Consider the following 27942-nt stretch of genomic DNA (forward strand, 5'->3'; position numbering starts at 1 on the left):
TTATTTTGAACAACTTCATTCTTTACAGCTATTTTAGACAAAAATACATTTTCCTTTAGTCTATTCAACACATCTTCCAAAACGACTATATAAATTTTCCTGTCACAAGAAATGTCTGACTGTAAAGCAGCACCCTTTGACCGACTATCCGGTGGTGGTGGAGACACCCCACCTCCGTACTGTCCACGACGGTGGTCCCCAGCCACACAGGACGACTGAGCTCTTGCTTTGTGGCCAGTGATCCTGAGGAACTAAGGTTTTAATGCAATTTTAGTTAATTTACATTTAAATAGCTACATGTGGCTAGTGGCTACTGAATTAGTGCAAAACTGTCAAGGAATGTATAATCAGTGAGGGGAGATTTAGACATGGGCATATATAAAAACGTTATTTGTATCCTGGGATACTTATACATTGTTAATATGAGCCCTTCCCCCATCTCCCATTCAAATAATCCTCTTCTTGGGGAAAGTTTTTTCAGGATTTTTCTAACTCCCTCTCATCTGAAAATACAAACTCCTTGATCCAGTTACTTCATGCCCATTTCACCTGGCATAGAGTTTACATACTATGAGTATGTTAGATGGGAGTGTGGACATGCCACTTACATATAACTCAGCTAACTCAGTGCTCATTTCAGGAGGGCAAAGACTCTCCTGTTTCATTCACCACTGTGTCCTCAGCTGGTACAATAATAACTGGTTACAGAAAAGGTATTTCATAAATATTCACTGAATGAACATAGATTCAATGTCAGGCTGTTTCTTAGGTGCTTTGTGTAGATACCCCAGCAGTTAACCTTGCTGTAATTTAGTTCCTGCTTAATCTATAGCCGAAACTAATCAGAGAAAAGACCAATAGGTGCTGCGTCTTGGAATCTGGTGCGAGTCATGAGCGGTGTGACAAGGGCTGCAAACAGTTCTCGCGATCCTTCCGAGGCAAACCCAGATAAGGAACACGCCGAGACTCACGTGCAGGATGCCTCAACGAGACAAGAGGCTGTTCCAATGGGACCAAAGTTCCTATTTGCTGGCAGCCCACTGATATTTAACGATGTCTGAGGAATGACAGAAGCCATGTGCACAATCACCAAATGAACAGCATTTCGCTTGTATGTAAAGAGCTGTGACTCTGCGGAAGGATTTTTCCACCTTTGCTGAGTCTGCATACTTCCCCCTTGCGTGTATTTTCTTATGTTTAATAAGGCAAAACCTGTAAGCAAAGCTTTCCCACACTCAGTGCATTCATGGGCTCTCCCTCCTGGATGAGTTCTTTGATGCACAACAAGCCACTGAGGTTTCTCTCCGGTGCAGGTGTCCTGGTGTTTAATGAAACATGTCCTCTGAGAACAGACTTTCCAGTCACTACTGACAAAGGGAGTGCTGTGTGCCTGAGCTCCCTGGTGAGGGCTGAGGCCTGCCTCCGGATGAGGCTGTGTCCACATTCCCTGCATATTCTCCAATGTACAGTGAAACTGACCTGGGTGAAGCCTTCCCCACGACCATCACACGTGGAGGGGTTCTCTCCAGAAAGTTTTCCGGTATAAAATGAGACATCATTTATGCCACATTCAGTGCATCGGTGGGGTTTCCCCCCACCCCTTCATTTCTCATTATTCTTTCATATAATGACTTCTGACTTCCTGGAAAAGGCTTTACCAGATTCAGCACATAAATAAGGCTCTCTCCTGTCTGAATTTTCTGGTGTTGAGTCTGAACTTTGTGGTATATGCTGCTCCACACACACTGCTGTCACGGGGCTCCCCCCCAGGGGAACTCTGATGCTTACTGAGCGGGGGCTTCCCGATGAAGGATCCTCCAGTCACCGCACTCCTGGGTTTTGTTCCGTGAGCTCACTGATGCTTCCCAAGTGAGCCTTGGTGCTGAGCTTTCCGGCAATTCTAGTATGAATCTGCTCCGGCTCTGTAAGGAGAAAGGATTTCTATCTCCACTACACGAACAGGGTTCTAATTTCACAGCTTCCATTCTGACTGACTAAACTTAATTTCACAGTTTTCCCATGATTTTGCCTTGAAGGAAAAAAAATGATGCTGGCCCGGATGAACGGTATTTTGAAAGGCATCACGTTTGTGGCATTGTTCCATTCTCCTTAGACACCTTTGCTGTACAAGTGTCAGCGTCTGCACTGCACATGATCACCAACTTCCTCAACTTCCAGGAAAGGAAAGACCAGTGAATGCCCAGGTGCACGCTGGCTCTTCAGTGTTGACTGCGTGATCTCCATGCAAACAATCTTCAATATTGTTCCTTTATTTCTTGGACATTGATAAAAACATGATACACAAAAATCAACTGGCAGAAATAGTACAGACAAGCTTGAATAATCCACAATGAAAAAAATACAGACTGGCTGCTTTCTAAATGGTGCCTTGCAAAACATACCGGGTAAAAAGCAAGAGAGAATCTCATTGTTGGAAGAGAAAATAGAGATGGAAGGGACACCTCATCTAAATCTACAAGGACAGCAGTCACTCCACAAATCCTCCTAAAATGCCCATTACATGGGGGCTAGAGTGCTGGTGTTGGGGACATGAACATTTCCCTTATTCTCACTGAGCTTACATTCTAGTTAGGGAAAATAAAATAAAGTAAAAAAACTGGGAGAGGTGGTTTGAAGGAGTAAAGGAGTCAGAAAGCAGTGGAGGAAATGAGGATATATCATGGTGAGCTCAAAGAGGCGGGGATTAAAGAGAGTGAAGAATTCAGGTTTGTTCCTCAGTTATTTTGCCTGAGTCAGGCAGTAAGTGGGAGCTGCCTTTGAGAAGGTGGATATTACTGAAGCCCAGAATGGGAGGAAATGAGTGGACTTTTGAAGCATATAAGCACTGAGATTTTTATTAGCTACCCAAGAGCAAAGTACGCAGGTGGATTTACATATGTTGAGACTGGCCTTCAGAGGACAGAGCATGTGGGAAGTGTCAGCTTATAAAGGATAAAAGACTGGCTAAGATCACGTTCAGAGAAGGCAAGAACTGAAAGACAGTGAAGGCCTAGGACCAAGACTTTAGTCATTCAAACAGTCAGACTTCCCGTTTGGAAAATCCCAGTAAGGGGAAATTAAGTGACTACACTGATTAAGAGTATATTTAAATACTGGTTTGGAACAAATATCTCAGAGAGGCAATTCAGAATATTATTGTATCCTCAGTATTTGATTTCAGCATATCTGTGATACTCCTGTGTGGTCAGCCTGTTTCTAAAAGGTATCCTTTTTCTACAATCTGTGAAGCACCCACAGTAGCTTTCCCAAAGCGCTGATTACACGATTAGAGAGAAACTCTTATTCTCAGTATGAGCAGCGTTTGTCTAGCTGGGTGCACATTCTTATTCATTCCTAGAGAAATAGGGAAAGATGAGAAACAACACTCATTTAAGAATTTTCAATAGGTCAGCGGCCCACGCAGAGTTCTCCAGAAGCACATGTGCCTCTAATGGACTAAAAAAAACTATTACCTTTTTCAGGCGCATTCTGTGTGCTGCACCTATACAGACGTCACATTGGACGTGTTCCCTCTCAGTCCTAACACCCTGACCCCTCACCTCGTAGCCCACAGCATCTTCTCCCATGACCACCTTCAGGCCTCCGTGGTGGCATCAGTGAAGCAGCCTGAGGGACCACCTTCCCCCTGCAGGACAAGGACTCACGTCAGCTCCACCCTCAGTTTTTCCTAGAACCTCTGGCTGTTCCTTATTATTATTACTACACAGCTGCCACCAGATCAAAATTAAGACTACCCAGAGACAGGAAACAGAACAATGACGAAAACCCCCTGACCATCCATCACAGCCCTACCCAGACTTCAATCACTAATGCACAAAACCCGGCCAGCCTGGTGATAAAAGCTAATGTTGCCTTTACCCCGTGGGCCTGTTTCCACGTCACTAGTTCCTGAAAATACCTTCTGATGTTGGCCTTCATGCGGAGGCTTCAGGCCAATCCCTCGGCCGTCTCACCCGGCCCTGCACAGGTCCTACTATTCATGCCCCCATTCTTTGCCCTTTGTTATCTTCTTTACTTAAAAATCTAAACACACCCCCTACATACCATGCCGCCATTCCCCATGCTCCCTATGTAATTACAGGCTCTAAAGAGTCGCCACATGCCATCTACACTAATCATTTTGACATATAAATTCCCCCCATTCTAGCAGCAATACCCTGTGTTCAAAACCTGTATCTGCCATACATTTGCCACAAGAATCTTTGCTACTAGGCAGTATTTCTTCACCTCTCCTGAAATTCAGTGTTTCAGCTGTGAGTCACCAAGTACACCGCACAACAGCGTATACTGGTCGGTCCAAGATCAAGGCGCCAGCAGACGTGGTGTTTGGTGAGAGGTTGATTCCTCAGCCGGAGCCTCACATGGCATTGGCGCCGAGGCGTCTCTCTGGGCCCTTAGGCCGAATTACTTCTCAAAGGCTCTGCCTCCTAATACTAATACCTTGGAGTTTACGATTTCAACAAATTTTCAGTGGAACACAAGACCTTCATAGCAAGAAGCTATGAAACCATATAAAGACAGAGGTAAGCTTATGGTGTGGGCACAACATCCAAAGGCGGGTTGAGAGTTAGGAAGGGAAGTCACTCCTCAGAGAGCAGGACTGTGACCAGTTAGAAGACTGTCCTGAACTCTAGGACCTGCTTGGAGTGAGGAGTGGACATGGAATTTCACAGCAAGGGAGGTGAAAAAAATAGGCAGAGACACAGTGACAATGGACAAAAAGGAGATTTGAGAAATGTAGGATGAAGAGAACTGGGTGAAAAACAACAACAAAATCAAGATGTACCTAAAATAAACAGGGATCTGGTGGGATCAGCTCTCAGAATACCAAGGGGTGTATTCCCCCCTAGACTCCTACAAAGAGAAGGCTCTCTCATGGGAAGCACACAAGGAGCAGCTGTCTACACGTCCTCAGACACGCATAGCTGGGGAGCCTTCTCTGACCGACCCAACTATGCCTTTCTCAGCTGCCCAGCTGGCTGGTTCTGCCCCGCTCACCCAGACAGACCCGACTGTGGGCTTCGTCTTCTACCATCCGCGGTTCTTCCCTCGTTCCAACTTGAAGAGTGTGTTTGGCTTGCTGGCTTCATACCCTGTTGGTGGGAAATAACGAGAGACTTAGACCTGCGGGATTGGGCTGGGATGTCAAGATGGGAGAATACTACATTTAGGGACTAGACGGTGTGCACTTCAGCAAAGCAGAGACTTCCGTCAAGAGGGGGAGCAGTATATGTGCTTGTCTGACGCCAGGGGATCTGAGGAGCCGCTGCTGAGAGCACTGGACATGCCGGAGATTTCAGCAACTGGGAGAAAAGGCCACCGCAGGGGGCCCCCTGGTGACACAGGGGAGCTGTCCTCACCCACTGACACCAGGTCGCTGTATTCTCCAACATCACGTCCTGGTACAACATCACACCCTTCTGAGTGGGGGCCAGGAGCTGCCCTCCCCCCCAGGGGAGGTCCGCAGCCACATCGCTGAATAACAGCATTTCCTGTGATAACCTGGCTGCTGTCCACCATGGGTGTTTGTCCATTCATTGCTCCAGAAGGGACATAAAGGAGGGGAGTTTGCTTATTTTCACCATATAGGCTGCATCAACACAGGCAGTTTCCAAAAACAACATGCTACAGAAGGAAAATACTATTGGAATAGTCTGCAATTTTACATTCAGTATGCCATTTATCCCACAAAGCAGAAGTTTCTGTAATAAGTAGCCCTTAAATCCTCTTGCTAATCAAAAATCATACACACACCAACATTTGTTTGCCAAACACTATTCACAGGTGGGATAACATCAGGATTAATAAAACATGATTCATCAAGGGCCTTCCCAGACTTGGTGAATCAGAATCAGCCATGCAGACACAACAGATGCTAGAATCACAAGGGATGGCACATTTAATAGTGTATTTGAACTATTTGAAGGAATAAAGTATTTTAAAATGTCTAGAAAACTAGGATCTATAAAGAAACAAGCAGGCACATTTGGAAAAAAGTCTATCTGAAGAAACACACACACTCGCACATTAAAAGCACATCAGAGAAAAAAGGGGAGTCCACACACATAGACAGAAGCAGAAATGAGAAAGGAAAAATCACTACAAACACAAAAGAAATACAAAGAATTATGAGAGAATACTATGAAAAATTATATGCTAACAAATTGGATAACCTAGAAGAAATGGAGAACTTTCTAGAAAAATACAACCTTCTAAGGCTGACCCAGGAAGAAACAGAAAATCTGAACAGACCAATGACCAGCAATGAAATTGAACTGGTAATGAAAAAACTACCTAAGAACAAAATTCTTGGACCAGATGGCTTCACTGCTGAATTTTATCAAACATTTAGTGAAGACCTAATACCCATCCTCCTTAAAGTTTTCCAAAAAGTAGAAGAGGAGGGAATACTTCCAAACTCATTCTATGAGGCCAGCATCACCCTAATACCAAAACCAGGCAAAGACACCACAAAAAAAGAAAACTACACACCAATATCCCTGATGAACATAGATGCAAAAATACTCAACAAAGTATTAGCAAAGCAAATTAAAAAATACATCAAAAAGATCATCCATCATAATCAAATAGGATTTATTCCAGGGATGCAAGGATGGTACAATATTTGAAAATCCATCAAAGTCATCCACCACATCAACAAAAAGGACAAAAAGCACATGATCATCTCCAAAGATGCTGAAAAAGCATTTGACAAAATTCAACACCCACTCATGAGAAAAACTCTCAACAAAATGGGCAAGTACCTCAACATAATAAAGGCCATATATGATGAACCCACAGCCAACATCATACTGAACAGCGAGAAGCTGAAAGCTTTTCCTCTGAGATCAGGAATAAGACAGGGATGCCCACTCTCCCCACTTCTATTCAACATAGTTCTGGAGGTCCCAGCCATGGCAATCAGACGAAACAAAGAAATAAAAGGCATCCAGATTGGTAAAGAAGAAGTTAAACTGTCACTGTTCGCAGATGATATATTGTACATAAAAAAACCCTAACAAGTCCACTCCAGAACTACTAGAACTAATAACTGACCAGCAAAGTTACAGGACACAAAAACAATACACAGAAATCTGTTGCATTCCTATATAGTAATGATTAACTAGCAGAAAGAGAAATCAGGAAAACAGTTCCATTCACAATTGCATCAAAAATAAAATACCTAGGAATAAACCTAACCAACAAAGTGAAAGACCTACCCTGAAAACCACAAGACACTCATGAGAGAAATTAAATAAGACAACAATAAATGGAAACACATCCCGTGCTCATGGATAGGAAGAATTAATATTGTCAGAATGGCCATCCTGCCTAAAACAATCTACAGACTCAATCAAACGATCCCTATCGAAATACCAACAGCATTCTTCAACAAACTAGAGCAAATAGTTCTAAAATTCATATGGAACCACAAAAGACCCCGAATAGCCAAAGCAATCCTGAGAAGGAAGAATAAAGCATAAAGCAGGAGGGATTACACTTCCTGACTTCAAGCTCTACTACAAAGTCACAATAATCAAGACAATTTGGTGATGGCACAAGAACAGACCCACAGACCAATGGAATAGACCAGAGAGCCCAGATATCAAACCAAGCATATATGGTCAATTAATATACAATAAAGGAGCCATGGACATACAATGGGGAAATGACAGCCTCTTCAACAACTGGTGTTGGAAAAATTGAACAGCTACATGCAAGAGAATGAAACTGGATTATTGTCTAACCCCATACACAAAAGTACACTTGAAATAGATCAAAGACCTGAATGTAAGTCATCAAACCATAAAGCTCTTAGAAGACAACATAGGCAAAAATCTCCTGAATATTAACATGAGCAACTTTTTTCTGAATGCATCTCCTCAGGCAAGGGAAACAAAAGCAAAATTGAACACATGGGACTACATCAAACTAAAAAGCTTCTGTACAGCAAACAACACCATCAGCAGAACAAAAAGGCATCCTACAGTATGGGAGAATATATTTATAAATGACATATCTGACAAGGGGTTAACATCCAAAATACATAAAGAACTCACATACGTCAACACCTAAAAAGCAAATAACCCTATTAAAAAATGGGCAGAGGATATGAATAGACAGTTCTCTAAAGAAGAAATTCAGATGGCCAATAGGCATGTGAAAAGATGTTCCACATCGCTAATTATCATGGAAATGCAAAGTAAAGCCACAATGAGATATCACCTCACACCAGTTAGGATGGCCAACATTGAAAAGACTAGGAACAACAAATGCTGGTGAGAATTCAGAGAAAGGAGACCCCTTCTACACTGCTGGTGGGAATGTAAATTAGTTCAACTATTGTGGAAAGCAAAAAAATAAAAATAGAAATACCATTTGACCCGGGAATTCCACTCCTAGGAATTTACTCAAAGAATACAAGTTCTCAGATTCAAAAAGGCACATGCACCCCTATGTTTATCACAGCACTTTTTACAATAGCCAAGATATGGAGGCAACCTAAGTGTCCATCAGTAGATGAATGGATAAAGAAGATGTGATACATATACACAATGGAATACTGTTCAGCCATAAGAAAGAAACAAATCCTACCATTTGCAACAACATGGATGGAGCTAGAGGGTATTATGCTCAGTGAAATAAGCCAGGCAGAGAAAGACAAGTACCAAATGATTTCCCTCATCTGTGGAGTATAACAGTGAAGCAAAACTGAAGGAACAAAACAGCTGCAGACTCACAGACTCCAAGAAGGGACTAGTGGTTACAAGGGGGAGGGGTGTGGGAGGGGTGAGGGAGGGTGGGTGGGGAGGGAGAAGGGGACTGAGGGGTGTTATGATTAGTACACATGGTGTGGGGGGTGGTCACGGGAAAGACAGTGTAGCACAGATAAGACAAGTAGTAACTCCGTGGCATCTTACTACACTGATGGACAGTGACTGTAATGGGATATGGGGGGACCTGATAATATGGGTGAATGTAGTAACCACATAGTTTTTCATGTGAAACCTTCATAAGAGTATATATCGATGACACCTTAATAAAAAAAGAAAGCCCATCAAAGGTATTGAAGGCATAATTGGTGAACGAGAAATTACCCAAAAGGCAGCACAGAACTCCTGTGGTCAGACAGAATATTCCCTAAGACTAGGTAACTCGCAGAGGGACTGAGAAGCCACTGAGCCCAGTTCTGCTGTCATGGTTTATTAGTTCATGGATACAGATTGACACCAGCCAAGGCAACCAGCAGAAAAGTCAGAGTCCAGGAAAGTTCCAGACGTGGAATCCCAGCTGCCCCTGACAATGGAGTCATGTGGACAGTGTTGCTTTGTGGCATAAACATGACAGGAGGCAGGGGGCACTGGCACCTGGGCAGGCTCACCTGAGCCTGGGCACCCAGTCTTCACTGGGCTTGACCCCTTCAGCCTGGTAGGACAGGTAGGTCGCCTTTGTGCATGTTCCCTCCCCAGCCACTCCCGACGCCATGTGACCCACAGCGCCCACCCTGAGTCGCACTGAGCGACGCTCCTCCCGTCTCCTTCGCCCGATCTCTATCCTTTTTACAGTAAGTGTGACCTGACTGTGACAGAGTTCTGTTCTTATTATGTCACACTCAGGCTTTGTGATTAAATGTCAAAGCTCTGTGTCTGAGCTAGTTCGAACCGAGGTCTGCCTGGCACAAGCACATGACCGCACAGTGGCTGTGTTCCCTTTACCAGATCGCCCCTTAGCCTCCTAAGAACACAGCTCGCTTGCTACTTCAAGGAGTTTACTACCCAGAGGCCTCTTGGAGGACCGCCAATCAGACATACAACCTAAATTTCCGAAATTACCTAACATTCAGTGGCTCACAAAACCACTTTTTCCAATGAAGACAGAACACACAGACTACAGGCTCCACGCTTTGCCCCCAAAGGAGCAGACCCGACTCCGGGACTCCTGGCTCTGCAGCCCAAACTCCAGAGCTTGGGGGAAAGACTCCAAGGGAAGACCATCATTTCCTGGCCATCACCTTGTTCCCATTTGCCACCACGTGGCCACATGCCATGCTGATGAGCTCCCTGTGCCTCCACATCCTCCAAATTCACAGGAGGATGGACCTCACCACCCAAGCTGCCTCTGCCATCACGACGATCTGGTCAGGGCCTCATTCCACGACACCACACAGGAAAAGGTGCGCAGCTACCTGTGGTGACACCCATGGGCAGAAATCGATGAAGGCAACTTCTGAGAGACGCTGAGATCCATTCCTGTAAAAGTCAACTGTCCCTTCCCCGCAGGCCTCTGCAGTCCTGAGGAACAGCTGCTGAGCTTCCACTTTGCTTTTAAGTCTCAAGTACTTTCAGTACAATGAATCTCCTCTTTTACCTATAGAGGCTACATCTTAACCACTGTCCCCAAAGGGACCAACTGCCTTTCCAGAAAATCCATGCGTCTCTGTGTGTGCTTGTGAGATATATGCAAGGAGATATACATGTATAATACATACACATATAAAACCAGTCCTTGAAGAGATTTAAGCTTATTTGAAGGACCGAAGGGAAAGTAATGTTCACCAGGTGTGTCCAGCCACCGAGGGGTCCTGGGCCTCCTTAAAACTTCAGCCTCTCAACCACAGACACACATGGGCCTCCCCAGAGACTGACCACACGGACCTGTACAAATCCTCAAACCTGGAAAAGACATCACCATTCATGGTGACCTGCCCGCTTCATCAGTTAGCCGATATAAATTTCCAAATTTGAATGGTATTCATTAACAAATACCACTGTGGGCTGAACTCTTCTCCCAAAATCTCTGTTTAAATATATACTTCAGCACATGGCTTCTTCGGAGGTAGGGTCATTAAAAAGGTAGTTAAGATAAAAGTGAGATAATCAGGGTGGGCCCTAATCCAATATGACTGTTGTCCTTCAAGAAGAAATATGGACATAAGAGAGGGTAAACCATTTGAAGACACAGGGAGAAGAAAGCCATCTGTGAGCCAAGGAGAGATTCTCAGAAGAAACCAACCCTGCTGACACCTTAATCTCAGATTCTAGCCTCAAGAATTGTGAGGGAAAAAAAATCTGCTCCTTAAATCCCTCAGTCATGGCACTTTATGATAGCCCTAGACAACTAATACAACACCCTCAACTCCAGTTCTCCATCACTGAGCCATTCAAAGCAGAGTGACCCGCTGAGACCCCCAAACCCTGACCTCTAACCCAGCATACCAAATTATGCAGTTACTGCTTGGCAAACAGCACACTTTTTTAATACTGTTAAGTACAATTTTTATGAAGGCAAGAGTGTGTAGCAATCTAAGATATAAATTGGTTTGGCCTTCAAGAGGGTAACCTGGAATTACCTATCCATTAACATTTTTTACCTGGGATGCCAGCCTCTGAAAGGTGAGTTCAGCACCTGGTCTTCAGGGTCCAGGGCAAGCCTGGGCAGCCCATTTAGGGACCCTGACTGCTTATTTCAGTGCGAAAGATGCCATGACTGCCATGATAGAATGTGAAGATTGACAAGAAGTAGAGAGATCTGAAGTCTGAGTTGAAGACAAATCCATTCCTGATTCTTTGCTTTACAGTATCTATCCTGAATCCATCCTGTTAGAGGCCATTACTTGCATGTTTTATTCATCAGTATATCCCATGTCAGTAACAGTGACTGGCAGGATGCAGATGCTCAAAAAATGTTTTTGGTTGTTGCAGTGAATTACTCAAAAACCCAGAGTTTGGAATTCAATTATGAGACTGCCACTTCATGGCAAATTTCTTCTTTTTCCCCTTCATTATTCTAAGCTGAATACATCTTTATTGTATCAAGGGGAAAACCTGAGTATAGAAGAAAGGGCAGGGCAGGATGAGGGCAAATCAAGTCTCAATTCACTGTCAGAGAGCAGCCACAAAATGATGGTAATTCGAAAGGTGAGGCTTGTGGACAAACGTCAGGGATTTTCTCCATGACCTCCAAAGGACCTCACCTTCACCGGTCTCACATGTCCTCCATTCTTAGAGCAAAGTCATTTTCTTCTGTTAATTGGGCATATTCTGTGGTTCATACTACTTCTCTTATCTGCCCCTTTTATACTGCCAGGAGTTTCAATTCAGGATTTTCTAAAAAAATGTTTCTTGTAATAATATTGATCCTTAAAGAATTTGTTTCCAGGAGCTCCATTCTTTCAGGGACAAAAATAAGTCCGTTTGTCCATTGACACCTTGATCACCTCATTCACCTTTCAAAGCTCCACATAATTCATTTGTACTTTGCTGTGAGCTGGGAAATATATCATTTAAGAACTATCAAGAAATTTATAAACTAGGTTGTGAGGTAAGACATGACTCTTTTACAAAAGTATCCATATTCTATTTTACATATGAAAAACTGTATGAACCTTGCCCCCTGCCCCCTCCAACTAACAATATGGCCCTTCAACAAGAAGTCATCAGTATACTCTGTGCATTATACTGGTGTGCCTTCCATGTAATGTAGGTGTATATAGCCCTGATTTTATTTGCACTAGAGTAAAATTGCTATGTGCATATAATCCAGCTTTTAAAAAGTACCAACTTAAAGGTAGCAAGGACTCCTTGTTTAGTTCATCACAGTCCTAGAACAATACCAGTTAAGGGAAATATTTATGAAGTTTTTCTGAGTGGTATGTGTATGAGATGGGGAACCATCTTCTAGGGAAAGAAATCTAGCTGATAGATTACTCATGAGTTTTGAACTTTGTTCCTTTGGGTGACACTTATAAAACAAACATACCTAAACACGCTGTGGTCCAATGTTGAATTAAATGTATTCAGTTTCCCTTTGAGATAACAAAGTGAATACATTTATAACAAAAGAAATGCAAGAGCTAGCCACATAAAGATCCTGGTTAGGAAAAGACTTATGACTCCTAAAAAATGGGAGGTTGCAATGTTATAACTTTAACCAATGATGAGCAATACATACCACCTCCACTGAACTAAGAAGTCACTGAGTCAACTAGGAGTCTGATTCAAGGTATGCTGTCTTAAAATACACACTGTATATTATCTGATGTATAATAGACTTGTGATAGAAATCTCTTAAGATAGCCTTCATCCCCAGAGGGCTTACTTGCATCGTGCATTCTCTGATATTTTGTGAAGGTATTCCGCCATTGTTATGTTCAGTTTTCTTTCTATATGATTTCCTCTACCAATGGAGAATGCAGAAATTGACAGCCCTGCCACACTCACTGCCTTCAAAGGTTAGTCTTTCCTGGGTAAACCCTGAAACCCAATGAAGTCTTATTTCTGGGAAGGACTTTTCCACGGTCAATTTATTTCTACCAGCTATGAGCTCAAAGATGATATGGGACTTGGGAAGCACCGATAGGATCTATCTTCCCACAAAAGGCGGTCCAGTGTATGTATTCATACCCTTTGTCTCAGTATACACCACCTTACAGTCAGCTGGAATGATTTATTCAAGGGGTCTCCACCTTGATTGCATCACAGTTTATACCTGGGTGTTTCCTATGACATAAAATACGATGTAATTGATCACTGAAGGTGCTACCACACTCACTGCATTCATAAGGTATCTCTGTGTGAATTCCGTTATTTACTGAGGGTGCACACCTGGCACCTGGCTGTCCCACACTGGCTGCATTCCCATCTGCCAGGAACCCACTGATGTTCGCCAAAGTCTGAGTTGCTACAGAAGGCATTTGCACAGTCACCATATTGACAGGGTTTTTCTCCTGTATACCACTTGAATGTGATGAGCTGTGATTCTCTGAGAAAGAATTCTCCAATTTGACTAAACGTACACGTTTCTCTCTTGCATGCAGCATTCCCTTGTGATAAACAAGGCACGACAAGTGGGAGAAGGCTTTCCCACAGTCCAAGCATCTGTAGGGTCTCTCTCCTGTATGAGTTCTCCTATGTCTATTGAGGCATGACTTATCACGAAACGCCTTCCCACAGTCACTGCATATGTAGGGTTTCTCTCCTGTGTGAATTCTCTGATGGTTAATGAGACCGGACTTGTGGGAACAGGATTTTCCACACTCGGTACACACAAAGGGAGTCTTTCCAGTGTGGAATCTCTGATGTGATATGAGGCATGTTTTCTGGCTGAAGCCTTTCCCACATTCGGTGCATACATAGGGCTTCTCTCCAGTGTGAATTCGTTGATGGATAAGGAGATTGCCCTTCTGAATGAAGCCCTTTCCACATTCATTGCATATATAGGGTTTCTCTCCCGTATGAGTCCGCTGATGGACAATGAGATTGCCCTTCTGAATGAAGCCTTTTCCGCAATCACTGCATATATACGACTTCTCCCCAGTATGAATTTTCTGATGTGCATTGAGCTGTGATTTCCAGCGGAATGTTTTGTCACATTCAGTGCATTCATAAGGTTTTTCTCCTGTATGAGTTCTCTGGTGTTCAATGAGCCTGGACTTTCTGGAAAATGCCTTGTCACAGAGACTGCACCCATGAGGCTTCTCTCCTGTATGAACCCTCTGATGGTTAATGAGCCGAGACTTCTTGACGAAGCCTTTCCCACATTCATTGCATACATAGGGTTTCTCTCCTGCATGAGTTTTCTGATGAAAAAGTAGCCGTGATTTCTTGGGGAAGACTTTGCCACATTCGGTGCATTCATACCGTTTCTCTCCTATGTGAGTTTTCTGATGTTCAGTGAGCCTGGACTTTCTGGAGAAGGCTTTCCCGCATATACTGCATCTGTGAGGTTTCTCTCCAGTATGAACTCTCTGATGGTCCATAAGGCGAGACTTCTTAATGAAGGTTTTCCCACATTCAATGCATATATGGGGCTTATCTACCTTTTGAATTCTTTGATGCTTAGTGAACTGTGACTTTGAGTTCACAGAATTTCCACGTTCAGGAAATTTAATTTCAGTACAAAATTGTCCATGCTTTGCAGGAGGGAAGGATTTTACATCTCTATTAATCTCAACAATATTCTTCACTTCATAGTTTCTGTTCTGGTTGACTAATCTAAAATTTGATTTCAGTGTTTTCCCATGTAAGTCAAACATATTATGACTTTGCCTTAGAGGAAAACTTTTACTCTGATGAACACTGTCTCCAAATGTGTTACGTTCATGGCATTGCTCCATCCTCCTTGGCCATCTTTGATTCTCCAAGTGCCCTTGCAGATGACTATCATCTTTCTTGATTCCTAGGAAAGAAGAGAAGAATGAATCTCCCCATGAGCTTGGGTATAGAATAAAACTGATTCACAAAAGGCTTTGTGTCAGCGGGATCTTTATTGGCTATATTACCTCAGTTCAAAGAAACTACAAGCAAGTATGTTTACTTTCACTCAGACAAGGGTAAAACACAGTAAACAAAAGGAAAAAAGGTATAAACAAGGTTAGATCATTCAAAACGAACAAATATATACTTGGCTGATTTCTGAAAGTGACCTTACACAGCACGCTGAGATAGTGGAAAAAAAATCAAATTACTCTAAGTGCTAGACCACAGAAGATAAAGGAGTATTTGTTTCAAAATGATGAAATGAATCCTTCTTAAATTATGACTGTGTACGAAGCATTGTGCTAGTGATGAGGATACGAAAGCACCTTCCTTATTTTTTACCGAGCATACATTCTAGTTGAGAAAAACTGGCCAAAAAGCAATGAAAGAGCAGGTAGGTACAAAATATGAAAAGTGGATTGAAGGAGCCACAGAGAGCAAGGCGGAGGATTTGAGAATATAATCTGGAGGAAGAAAAGACAAGGTTCGCTCATGGTTTCAACACGGGGGGCTCAAATGTGAGGAGTAGGGTATGGCTCCTCACTATCTGGGGCCACTGGATAGGTGGGTCATTGCCTTTTAAAGAGATAGGAAATATTACTGAGGTTTGCAATGTGGGGAAATCAATGTGCATTTCAAAACTTATCACCCTTCAGACAGGCTTTCACATATCCAGTATGGGCATGAAAATCTCAACTGGATGTATAAACTTTGAGTAAGGTCTTGATTGGAAATGATGTCTAATTGGTAGTATATAAATGCTTATAAGCCAACATTTATATATAAGTTAAATATAAATCATTAGTAAATAAATATGTAAAATTGGACTGGATGAAATGACTGCATGGAACTAAGTTGATAGTTACTATAATTTTAAGTTTGCATTTTTAAAAGTCCATTGGGAAGCACCAAGCATTGTCTATACTGATAAAGGAAATAAACATTCCTATACTCAGGTAACTACAAGGGTTTAGGAGCTCTGTGCCAGGAACCAGGAACCAAGGCCAAATTTTTTACATCACGGTATCATTCTAGGCAACTGCCACCTCTTTCAGTCACTTTTTGAACTTGTACACATGTAATATTTAAATGCTCCCATTTCAGTGCAACGATCCTCAACCCACCTGTGGTGTCATGATCTCCAAACTCACATCTTGCCACTAACAGCATCTTCTTCCAAAATCATATGGTCTTGCACATTTCCAACATCACACCTTCATTCTTTACACTGTCATCTTTACTCAAGTCCTAGAGATGCCTACTACATGTCGTCATGTCATCATTCTCCCATTCTATGTCACTGTAAGCACTGCTTCCCCTAAATTTCTAAAGTATTCCCCATCTTTACTGTTCACTTTGACAATTAACTTTACACTGCCCTGAAATGTAGCAAAAGATGTCTCATTTAGAAGCTGACCCTCGACACATTACATGCAGATTTGTCCTCTAGTAGCAGCTAAAATCTTTCTCCTGCAATGCACTGCTTTATTTCTCCCTAAATTCAATCGCTTCTACCGTACATGAAGGCTGTGGATCACCAATGAGGCTCCAGAGGGCCTACATACAGCATTACAAGTTGTATAAAACCAGGTCATCAGCCCAATCTAACAGAAACAACTCTCAAAAGTAGTGATCTTGTTACACATATTAGAAAATCATGCATTTAACAATTACTCATCTTTTTGACTGATAGCTGTCCAAGGCTCTTCCCGTACTCATATCACGGGAGACCTCACTTGATCTGTCTCTCTCTCCAGTCCTAAACGCTCCCTGGATTCCTTGGGTGTATCCAAAGGCAGCAGAGTGCTGCACTTGGAACAAACACGTCTAAATTACAATGTCCAAACCAGAACGCTGACTTCTCAGCATGCAACTCCTTCTCCTCTCATGTGCCTTCATCTCAGAAATGGCACCTCTTCTCCTACTGGGACTCATACCAAAAAACTTACCATCATCCTTCATTTTTATTTTTCTCTCACACCCTTTCTCTACTCCAACAGGAAATCATTTCTGCCCTCCTTTATATATTCAGAAGCTGACCAACCCTCTCTCCACCTAGACGGGAGGCAAGCACTGTCCTGGACAACAAGGGGCTCCCAGATGGATTTCAGGCTTAAACCTCTACCGGTCTCCTATTTACAAAGCAGCGAAAGTGACTGCTTTAAACATAATTTCATGTCACTGTTCTACTGAAAACTCCATTTTCTCATCTTATTTTAAAAAATCAAGTCCTTGAAATGCCCATGAAAGGTCTTACATGCCCAGTTCTACTCCAAACCCTGGCTATGACCACACCGCCCTTGTCTTCCAATTAGCCTCCAACCACTGTCCGTCTGGCTCACCCCGTGTGCACACGGGCTTCCTGGAGGTTTCTCCAACGCGATTCTGTCTCGGGCCTTTGGACTTGCTATTGTGTCTGCTTGCAACACGATTCGTCCAAGAGACCTACTCCTACCCCTCATAGCTGCTGAAAGGCATCTAGCCCAAGAGGCACCCCCACGCCAGAGGCCCTGAGACCAGAGGGCCGACACAAGATTCCGAGCTGCTGAGAGCAGCTCCTGGCCCCTCACTCCCTGTTCTCTTGCTGTTTTACTGATCTTCCTGGCACTGTTCGTAAGACACCATGCTTATGTATTTATTTTTTATTAATTTTGTGTCTCCTCATCTTAGATTGCCATCTCCAAGGAGAATTCTGTTGGTGTTGTTCATGGTTGTCTGCGCCAGTGTGCAACCGAATGTGAAGAGAACATTGAAGGGAATAAAAAAATACTTAAAACAATGTACTGAGGGAAGATTCTCATGGATGGAACATACTGGGTAAGGTCCCTTAAGTACTGTTGACCCTCAGTTTAGGAAAAGGAAAACAAAGGCTGTATATTCAAGATGATGCCGCATGCTGCACGGTGGAGATGGGTGACAGAAGATAGATTTCCACTTTATATGACTGGTAATGTAATTAATTGGGACTTAATGTCATTGACCATCATAAGGAAAATAAAAGATTTAAGGGAACGCATCCAGTAATATCATTTAAGAGAAACTAAAACCCAAGAGTTCCTACGTCCTGGGTAACAGCGGCATCTTTCGTTGTCATGTGACTCCGGTGGGGTCCTGGAGTGCGGGCTGGTCCCCGGGAAGACCAAGCCATGATCAGAAGCTTGGAATTTTCTGCCCACACCCCCACTCTCCAGGAAGGGGAAAGAGGCTGGAAAGGGAATTCATACTCAGTCAAGCCTACATGAGGAAGCCTCCATAAAAACCCCAATAGCGCAGGGTTCCAGGAGCCTCCGGGCGGGTGAACACAGGGAGGTGCTGGGAGGACGGTGCTACGAGAGGGCATGGGTGACCCACCACTCCCCGCATCTCACCCTACGCAGCTCTTCCATGTGGGTGCTCACCTGTATCCATTATCACGTCCTTTCATAATAAACAGATACATTTAAGGTATTTCGGAGTTCGGTGAGCTGCTCTCACAAATTTGACGGGGTCATAGGCATCTCCAGTTTGTAGCCAAGTCAGAAGTTGTGGGACCTACTATTATTAGCTTCTGAAATGGGGGGCAGTCTCATGGCACTGAGCCCTCAAGGAACGTGTGGGTCTGATGCTATTTCCAAGCAGACCATGTCAGAACCGAGCTCCAACAGGACATCCAGCTGGGGTCACCAAGAACTGCTTGTTGTGGGGACGATTCCCCCACACCTGGTGTCAGAAGTATCCTGAGTGTGGCAGCAACATGAGAGTAAAGGAGAAACATAGGAGGACTGAGGTTTCTCCAACACGGCCAGGACACACGCCAGAAATAACAGTGCTTAGGATATAATGAGTTCTAAGAAATACAGATTTGGTCACGACCAAATCCATGTTTCCCAGGTTTACTGGTCAACCACAGTTCCTGAAAGCACTGCAGTCTTAAAGGTGAAACAGGTGCTTTGTCATGTTAATGAGAGACTTGAACCCCCCCCCAAAAGAGGAGGGGTGGAGGCTCAATCAGCCAATGGCCAATAATTCAGTCAATCGTGGCTATGCAATGAGGCCCTCACAAAGCCCAAGAAGAGTTGTCTTTCAGCCTCTCTCTCCGCGCTCTGCTATGAGGGACCCTGCTTCTTGGTCAGGGAACCAGACGCTTCCACACGTCACCGAGCCGGGCCCCGAGCTCCAGGACAATAGAAGCTCCTTTATTTCGGACCCTGCCCTGTGCCTCTCTCCATCCACCTGTTAATTTGTATCCTTTATGGTGCCCTTTATTAAACTGGTAAAGGTGTTTTCCTGAGCTCTGTGAGCCACTCTAGCAGATTAATTGAACCTAAGGGGGTGGTCGTGGGAACCTCCAGTCTGTAGGCAGTAGGTCAGAAGCACAGGGAACTGCCTGGGTTGGAGAACTGCCTGCTATAAACATGTGTGGGGAGACCCCCTCCCACATACTTACACACACTGGAATTGGGTCCGGGTACCCGAATGAAGTTACACTATTACTGCTGGGTATAATATTGTTACTGTGATACATACATGTAGGGAAGAAATACACCACTGCATCGGTGTCACCGATGTCACAGCACTGCAGACCGAATGTCTGTGTGCCCTGCAAATCTGTATGCTGGCATCCTAAGTGCCAGTCAGAAATGGGAGTGGATGTTAGGAAGGGACCTCCACATCCTCAAATGGGCAGGAAGGTACAGGAGTCTGAGACTGGGCTCAAGTCAAACATCTCCCTTTGCAGAGACGCATGGAAGGTGGAATTCCCCAGCAAGAAAGGCGGTAGGAACAGGCAGTGATACAGCGCTGGGGGAAGAAGGACAGTCAGAGCTGAGAATTCTAAGAAACCTAGAGGAAAAAAAGAAATCAAGACCTGGATGAAATAAATAGGGAATGGACCCAAAAAGATATGTTCCTCCAAACACCTAAAAGAAGAGCTCTTCTGTGGGGGATTCACGGGACTGGTTCCCTGTCCTTGGACGCCCCCAGCCGCCACACCGCTGAATGACTGGCCTAGGCCTTCCTCAGCCGCCCTCCTGGCTGGCTCTCACCCACCCACCTGGACAGATCCGACTGCGGGCTTCCTCTCCCGCCGTCCGCAGGTCTCTTCCTCCCAGTCTGGGCAGTGTGTCTGCCCTGCTGGCTTGATAGCCTGTTCACGGGAAATGAGAGAAGAGGAAGGCTTTTTGCTTTGGGCTGTGGTCTGCCAGCACCGAAGAATGTATTTTAGGAACGGTGCCATTTGCAGGCTGGCAAGGTAAAGGCTTTTTTCTCAGGAAGGGGACATTATACCCTCTAATCTGGGACCCAAGAGGGTCTAAGAATCACTGCTTCAGAGCACCACTGACATTCCAGAGCTTTCAGCAGCTGAGAGACGCAAGGCCACTGACCGGGGCCCCCTGGGCAACACAGGGGCGCCGTCCTCACCCACTGACACCAGGTTCCTGTAGTTCTCCAGCATCACGTCCCGGTACAGGTCCTTCTGAGCGGGGCCCAGGAGCTGCCACTCCTCCCGGCTGAAGTCCACGGCCACATCCTGCAGGGTCAGAGACTCCTGTAAAGACAGGGTCCTTGGTAATATGAGTTACTGACGTGGGAGCAACATGAAAAAGTTGTTCTGCTCATTTTCAGGTTGCATCTATAAACTGAGGTGTTTTGATTTTTTTAAACTATGTTATTATAGAGGTAAAATCTATCCATGCTTAAACCTTTCTAGCAAAATACTTTGTAATTAGGCAGTAAACCATCGTTCAACAAATCAGAAGTTTCTGTAATTAGTCACTAAACCATTTTGCTAAGCTAGAAACATTTGCAAAATAGCTATGCGAAGCATTTGTATCAATATATTTTCGAAGCAAGCACATATTTGCCATGCATTAAGAATATTCCAGTGACATCAGGACGAATAAAACATATTCCTACATTCACTATGAATCTTCATAACCACTACCACAACTGTGATATAATGAGTTATAAGAAATACATTATTTGGTCATTCAATACCAAATATGTATTTCCCAGGTTATTTATATTTGGTCCTCATCCAGTTCCTGAAAACACTGCAGTCTAAAAGGTGAAATGGGTGTTTTGTCATGTTAATGAGAGACTTTTGGACCCAACGGTGGGGGCTGTAGGCTGGATCACCCAACAGCCAGTGACTGGGTGAATTGGGACTATGCAGTGAAGCCCTTACAAAAACCCCAAAGGGGGGCATATGGCTCTCTTAGATTCTGCTTCTCTGTCAGAGAAATTTCTGTCACAGAAAGGGCCTTGGGGAGCCAGACCGCCTCCATGTGCCACAGAGCCAGTCCCCAAGCTCCACGCGGCTAGAAGCGCCTTTCTTTGGGACCTTGCCCTATTCGTCTCTCCATCTGGCTGTTAACTTGTGTCCTTTACAACATCCTTTATTAAACTGGTAAGTGTGTTTTCCTGAGTTCTACAAGCTGCTCCAGCAATTTAATTGAACCTAAAGGGAGCTTCTTGGAACCTTTGATCTGTAGCCAGCTGGTCAGAGACACAGGGAACAGCCTGGGGCTTGTGACCAGCATCTGGAGTGGGGGGCAGAGGGCAGACCTGCAGGACGGAGCCCTTCCCCTGGGGACCCTGGCGCTGTCTCCGGGCAGAGAGCATCAGAATGGAGGTGGGTTCTCGGGTCATACTGCTGGTGTTCGAGAATTGAGTGTTGTGTGTACAAAGACCCCCTCCCACACACATGCACATCTGGTCCAGGAATCTGAAAGGAGCTGTATTACTATTGTTGTGAAATAAAAACACAACAATCAACCATGAAAAAACTGCAGAAACTATACTTACAAGATACTGCAATTAAATAAGTGCATTTTATGTTAGGAGGAATAACTTGCTAAAACATGTCCAAAGAACCAGAGACTATTAAAGAGAGCTAAGCAGAGTAAAAAAATAAATAGCATCGTTCAAAAAACATGTACATACATACATACACACCTGCATATATACACACACACACACATGTATATACATATGTGAAATTTACATTTACTGGAAAGGTTCACAGCATTATCAGGTATATTGAAGAGATAATGAACTGGAAGGTAGATCTGAGGAAATTACTCAAAACACAGGCCAAGGACAAAATGAGGGGACACATACAAGGCAGAATGATAAACATGGAGGAGACAGTGAGCTGTAAGGTTTACCAATTCAGTTTATGAAAGAGTAACTACACTAAGGCTAAGGCACTATCCCAGGATCGAAGGGCTAAGACCGCCGCATCTGTAAGCAGCTATGCGGACCCAGATGCTCACACTACTGCCCAGGGCTTCCGCATGAGGAGAGAAGCTTACGAGGAGGAATCTTACTTTCTGACTGTATGATTTTGTAATCATTGGAGGTATTTTTTTACCTTTAAAATGTTTGCATGCAAATTTATGATTAAATTATAAAAGGTAGTAAAAGAGGAGGCAGGAGTAATTGGCTTTGAACACGGGGAACGAGCGTGTTCTCAGGTAAGGAGCTTGAACGCAAACCGGCTTACCAGACCATAGTACTGTCAGCTGCCCGCGGCCTACTCTGAACTCTAACACCAGCTCAGCCACCTGTTACACAAGGCCTTTGAAATAGTCACGGGACCCTTCCATTGTCTTGGGTCAGTTAGGCTTTATTCCTTGATCAACCCTAACAGCCAAAGGCTGTCCGTGGGTGGCCCTGGTACGGCCCCATGAGGAACTGTGCCCACTGAGCTCTCAGTCTATCGTCAAAGGCGTCTCTGAGAAGGCTGAACTTAAGGACACTGTCCACCCTGTCACTGCTGGGAAGACCCGTTAGAAAAGGTCTTGAGACCTGAGTGCCATGAACTACACAGTGACATCCTCCGAGGAACTTGTCTGCCTTCTCCCCAGAGCTGGTGCGCATCCTGCGGTCCCCGCGATCCCCTGGTTGGGAGGGCTGTCAGAGACGTCAGAACTAAGGCGACAGCTCAGGGGACCCGTACGTAGGATGCTCCGGTCACGGATGATGTTCCAGCACTCGTCACCTAATGTGCATCCGTGAGCAACCTATTCCTGAGCCTTGATATCGAAGTTCACCTGTTCAAGCTTTGCCTTGATATTGAAGTTAGAGTCTTAATTTATTTCTGGACAAATCCTACTTTGCCAATTTATATGTTTCCATTGAATTCAACTGAGTGGTAAAGTTCTCCAGAAATCAATCACAGAATGAAGGAAAGAATTAAGAAAAAAAACAAAAAATGAAAGTTACCTGGTCCTTGACCATTTTCTTGTTGTTGGGAAATGGCCAGTCGGATGCTGTGTCTCCAGTCTCTTCTTGAACTGCCTTAAGTTTCTGGTTAGAAGTCTGAATCGCCAGTCAGCGGCGTCCCTGCAAACGATGGCATCCGGGTCCTGAAATCCCGTCCTCACTTCATGTGCCGGACCTCTCCTGGAGCCTGGACCTGTGTGCTGGAAGGCAAGTTCATTTTGAGTGCACATTTCCTCTGGGCCCAGATGTCACTGCTACTGTCACTCACCTGATTTCAAGGCCATCTGTTCCTTTATTTGGAGCCCCAGAGGCGACTGCTCTCTGGAGCAAGGGGACATCAGATGTGTGGAAAGAAGGACCTTCTTCTGTGAAGCGGAAATGGGTGTCTGTGAAAGAGGAGATAGGAAGGGAGAGCCCGCACACGATGCCCACACAGCAGGGGACACCTCCCAGGTCAGTTTCTGGGAAGAGGACACATAAAAGGTGAGGCTCTGAACATCGACTACCTTTAAACCACGTGTGCTCATTCACCTGTTCAAGTCTTTGTAGACCTAATGTGTAGATGCACCTCAGTTTGAAGACAGATCTACTAAGCACATTACCTAACAGACCATTTTCATTATGTGAAAGCAAAAAGGAAAATCAACAGAAACAAATTAAAGCATATAGAACAAGACTGTTATCTGCAGACATAGATGCATTTAGTAAAAGCATTAAAACATGCATGATATAAAACGAATTCAAGAAAGCCATTCTCTCTGGGGAGGGAAGAGGGGATGGGCTGGAGGATATCACTGCCGTTGCATCTGCATCCACTGAGTTCTTCACACAAGGACCAGTGACAAAAAAACAGTCAGATACATCAGGAGAAGAATCCTGGTGAGTGAAAATGGCAGGGCAGGAAGTTCTCAGGGCTCCTTCCTCCACGGAAACATCAAGAAAGCAATTAAAAACTACCAGCATCAAAACAAGAACTGTGTCAGGACTCTGAAAAGCAGCCAAAGATTGACAGCAACAGAGTGAACACTGAGGCAAAGGCATCTTGAAAGTGGTACAGAAGCTCCATGCCATCCAATTTGCCCTTGCTTCGCCCCCTCCCCAGTTTGCTGGTGGTCCTGAGGAGCCACCACCACTCCCAGTGTGGGGCCCTGGTCCCTGGCCCTGGAGGGAGCAGAGCAGACTATCTGCAGAGAACTGTGTGTGTCTGTTCGACACGTCTGGGGCTCCCTGACGCAATGCGCTCACCCCTCCAATTAGGAACTCACTCAGGGTGAAAAAGCAGTGGGCATTTCTCAACAACACTGTTAAGGTGGACTGACAACCTGTAGCTGCCTGGGACAAAAGATTACAGTTGAGGCAGAGCCAAAAGGCTGGGAGGGAAATCTGGGAAGAGAGTTTCTTTGAGAACTGAAGCTATTCAAAAGCGCCAGTATATACTGGGGAATTTATAAAGCCACGTACATGCAAGGCCAGGACACCTATTCAGAAAAGACCTGGGAAGACCCCAGGCTTTCCTACTGGCTGATCGCCATGCTCAGTGCAAGCAGGAAAGGAGGCTAAGAGCTGTAAACAGTCTGGCTAAGGACTGAAGGACACAGCACACGGCCACAAAAACATTATCCTACGTGAGAGTAGCCAGACCCAAAAGGTCACACACTGTTTGACTACACCCATAAAATATCCAGAATAGAGCAATCCAGACACAAGAAAGCAGATTGGTGGTTGCCAGGGTCTGGGGGAGGGCGAGATGTGGAGTAATTTTACTACAGGATTTCCTTTCAGGGTTATAAAAATGTTCTAGAACCAGACAGAAGTGGTAGTTGCACAACATTCTAAGGGTACTAAAAGCCACTGAATTGTTGACTTTACAATGGCTAATTTTATGCTTTGTGAATTTCACTTTGAAAAAAAAAACCTAAATATATCCTATATGTCTAGTGAAATGTAAATACTTTCTCTCAAGCCAAGTTCAAGGCAAGCGTGAGCAGCGCCAACCCCATTATCTCTTAACTGTTCTGGAAATGCTACCAGTTAATTTGATAAAGAATCAGTATCAGAGAAGAGGAAACAAATTATAAGAAAGGACCCCCAATATGATTAGAGTCCGAGATCGTTAGATGGCTGATTACAGAATTTATATCTAAACATTGATAACATTTCAAAACACACGTTTTATAGTGTGTTACATGACCAAATATTTTGGGGGAATAGTGGAACACTTCATATTGAATGCTTTCAACAGAGATATGACTAGATCCAAACATTCATTTTAGAAATTCATGCATGCAAAGCTGATGGTAAAAGCATTACTGAGGTCTACAAATAGAGAATTCACTGAATGAGTAAAAGTACACATATCCAGTGAAATACTAAGCAACTGTTAGAATTGCTAACAATCTATATTTAATGAAAAGACACGCACCTCAAAGTCATGTATAGTATAAGCACATGAAAAATGCTCAACATCATTAGTCTTCGGAGAAACACAAAATCAAAGCATGTATCAGACACCACGTCACACCCACTAGAAGGGCTATAATAAAAACATGAGAAGGACACGTTGATGTGGATGAGGAGGAACCGGAACCCTCATGCACTGCTGATGGGACTATAAAACGGTGCAACCACGCTGGAAAGCTGTGGGGTAGTTCCTCAAACAGTTAAGCCTATTTACCGTATGACCCAGCAATTCCAGGTCACATTTACATCCAAGAGAAGCAAAAGCAAGTCCACACAAAAACTTGTAAACAAATGTTTATAGCAGCAGCATCCATACTGGCAACATGTAGGACAAAACGCAAGTATCCATCAGCTGACGAAAGGATAAAGGGTGCTATAGCCATACAATGGAATATTACACAGGTATGAAAGGAATGAAGTACACACGCACGCTGCCACATGGATAAACCCCAGAAACATTATGCTGAGTGAAAGAACCAGTCACAAAAGACTGCGTTATGTGACTGTATTTACAGAAAATGTCCAGAATAGCCAAGTCTATAGAGACAGACACTAAAGTATAATGGGTTTCTTTCAGAGGTAATGAAAATGTCCTAAAATTAATGCTGCAGATGGCTGCATGTAACTGACCGTACTAAAAATATACTGTTTGCACACCTTAAATGGAAGAATTGTATAGTATGTGAATAATAAAGCTATTATTAGAAAAAAACTATGAAGTAAACTCTAATTATATGCTTACTGAAATATTTAGTGGGAAATGTATAAATGTCTACAACATACTTTGAAATGCTTTTCTTTAAATGTAAAAAGATGAATGACAAGTAGAGGGGTCATATATGTTAAGATATGTAGTAAAGGGAACACAACAAAATGGCAATGATGAAACCTAGGTGGTAGGCATACAGGTATTCAATTGCAAAATTCTATAAACTTTACTGTTTCAAATTTCCATAATTAAATTATGGGGAACAGGAAAGCTCCTAGTAAGAGTTCAGTGAGGTAAAGAAAAACGAAATGTTTTTAATGTAATTACTCTTCTATGTAATAATAAATTGAAAGCAGAGAACAAAAAGGTCAAAAAAAAAAAGACACTGTTGACAAGGGCAAAAAAATTAAAAGTCAAGGTTGAGATAAGGGTAAGGGAGCCGCCACATCTATGAGTAAAAACAGAATCATAACTTGTTCTTAAAAGTGGTAACTGAATATGTAAGAATTTAAATTATACCTAAATGAAGGAAGGCACTGATTGTTTCCAATGATAACAAGGGTTTGCCTTTGATGATACACTTACAGAAATAAAAAAAAAAACAATTTTCAAAGAAAAACATTGTTTACTATATGAATGTTTATGCTATGAAATAAAATACTAATGCAAATTATACCAATGTTTCAGTTTACTGGCCCTGTGAGAATCCACCATAAAAAAAATGAAGAACTAAAATGGAAATACACGAAAAAAGTTAACAAACATTACCATTGGAGAACAGAACTGGGAATCAGATGTTATTTTACTTGCGTTAGGGTGAGGTTGAAAGAAAAATATTTACAAGCGTGTGTGTGCGCGCGCTTGTGCACACATACGTACAGTAAACCTGCAGGAAAGACAAAATCCTCATGTTTAGTAGAAACCTTACCACTTTAGATGTGCTTATGCCTCAACCTGCAGCAAAGCGTGCACATCTAAGGGGTGGAGAGGAAGAGACGTAGCTACCAAGCCAAGGCGACCTGCAGTCCAACCCTTTACGAGGGGCCTAGACTTGAAGGACTGCGGGGAAAGGAGCGGCCGACCCTCGGCCCACCGACCAGCCAGGTTCCGCCCTCCCAACCTCTCAACGACTCACACACCTGGACCTCCCTCGAAACGGTGGCCACACCCCCTCGGAATAATCCGGACCACAGACTGCGCGTTCACTGACCGTGCGCCCCAGCTCCTGCCACTGTGCCGGTATTAAATTCCGAATGCAGCTAACACCGCTTTCATTGCACCCCAGTC

The 27942-nt window shown here is 43.8% G+C and overlaps 1 protein-coding gene across 1 annotated transcript; it reads right to left on the reverse strand.

Annotated features, from left to right (window-relative positions):
* Nucleotides 1-27849, reverse strand: ZNF613 (zinc finger protein 613). The gene is given in 7 exon segments (XM_037025817.2): nt 1-5114; nt 11393-13783; nt 13786-15198; nt 20311-20403; nt 20679-20805; nt 23487-23686; nt 23755-27849. Coding segments are annotated over 5 exon segments (1827 nt in total). The 5' UTR covers nt 23502-23686; nt 23755-27849; the 3' UTR covers nt 1-5114; nt 11393-13604.
* Nucleotides 27850-27942: the final 93 nt, after the last annotated feature.

The sequence above is a fragment of the Manis javanica genome, chromosome 17 (genome assembly GCF_040802235.1).
Source record: "Manis javanica isolate MJ-LG chromosome 17, MJ_LKY, whole genome shotgun sequence".
Classification (NCBI taxonomy): domain Eukaryota; kingdom Metazoa; phylum Chordata; class Mammalia; order Pholidota; family Manidae; genus Manis; species Manis javanica.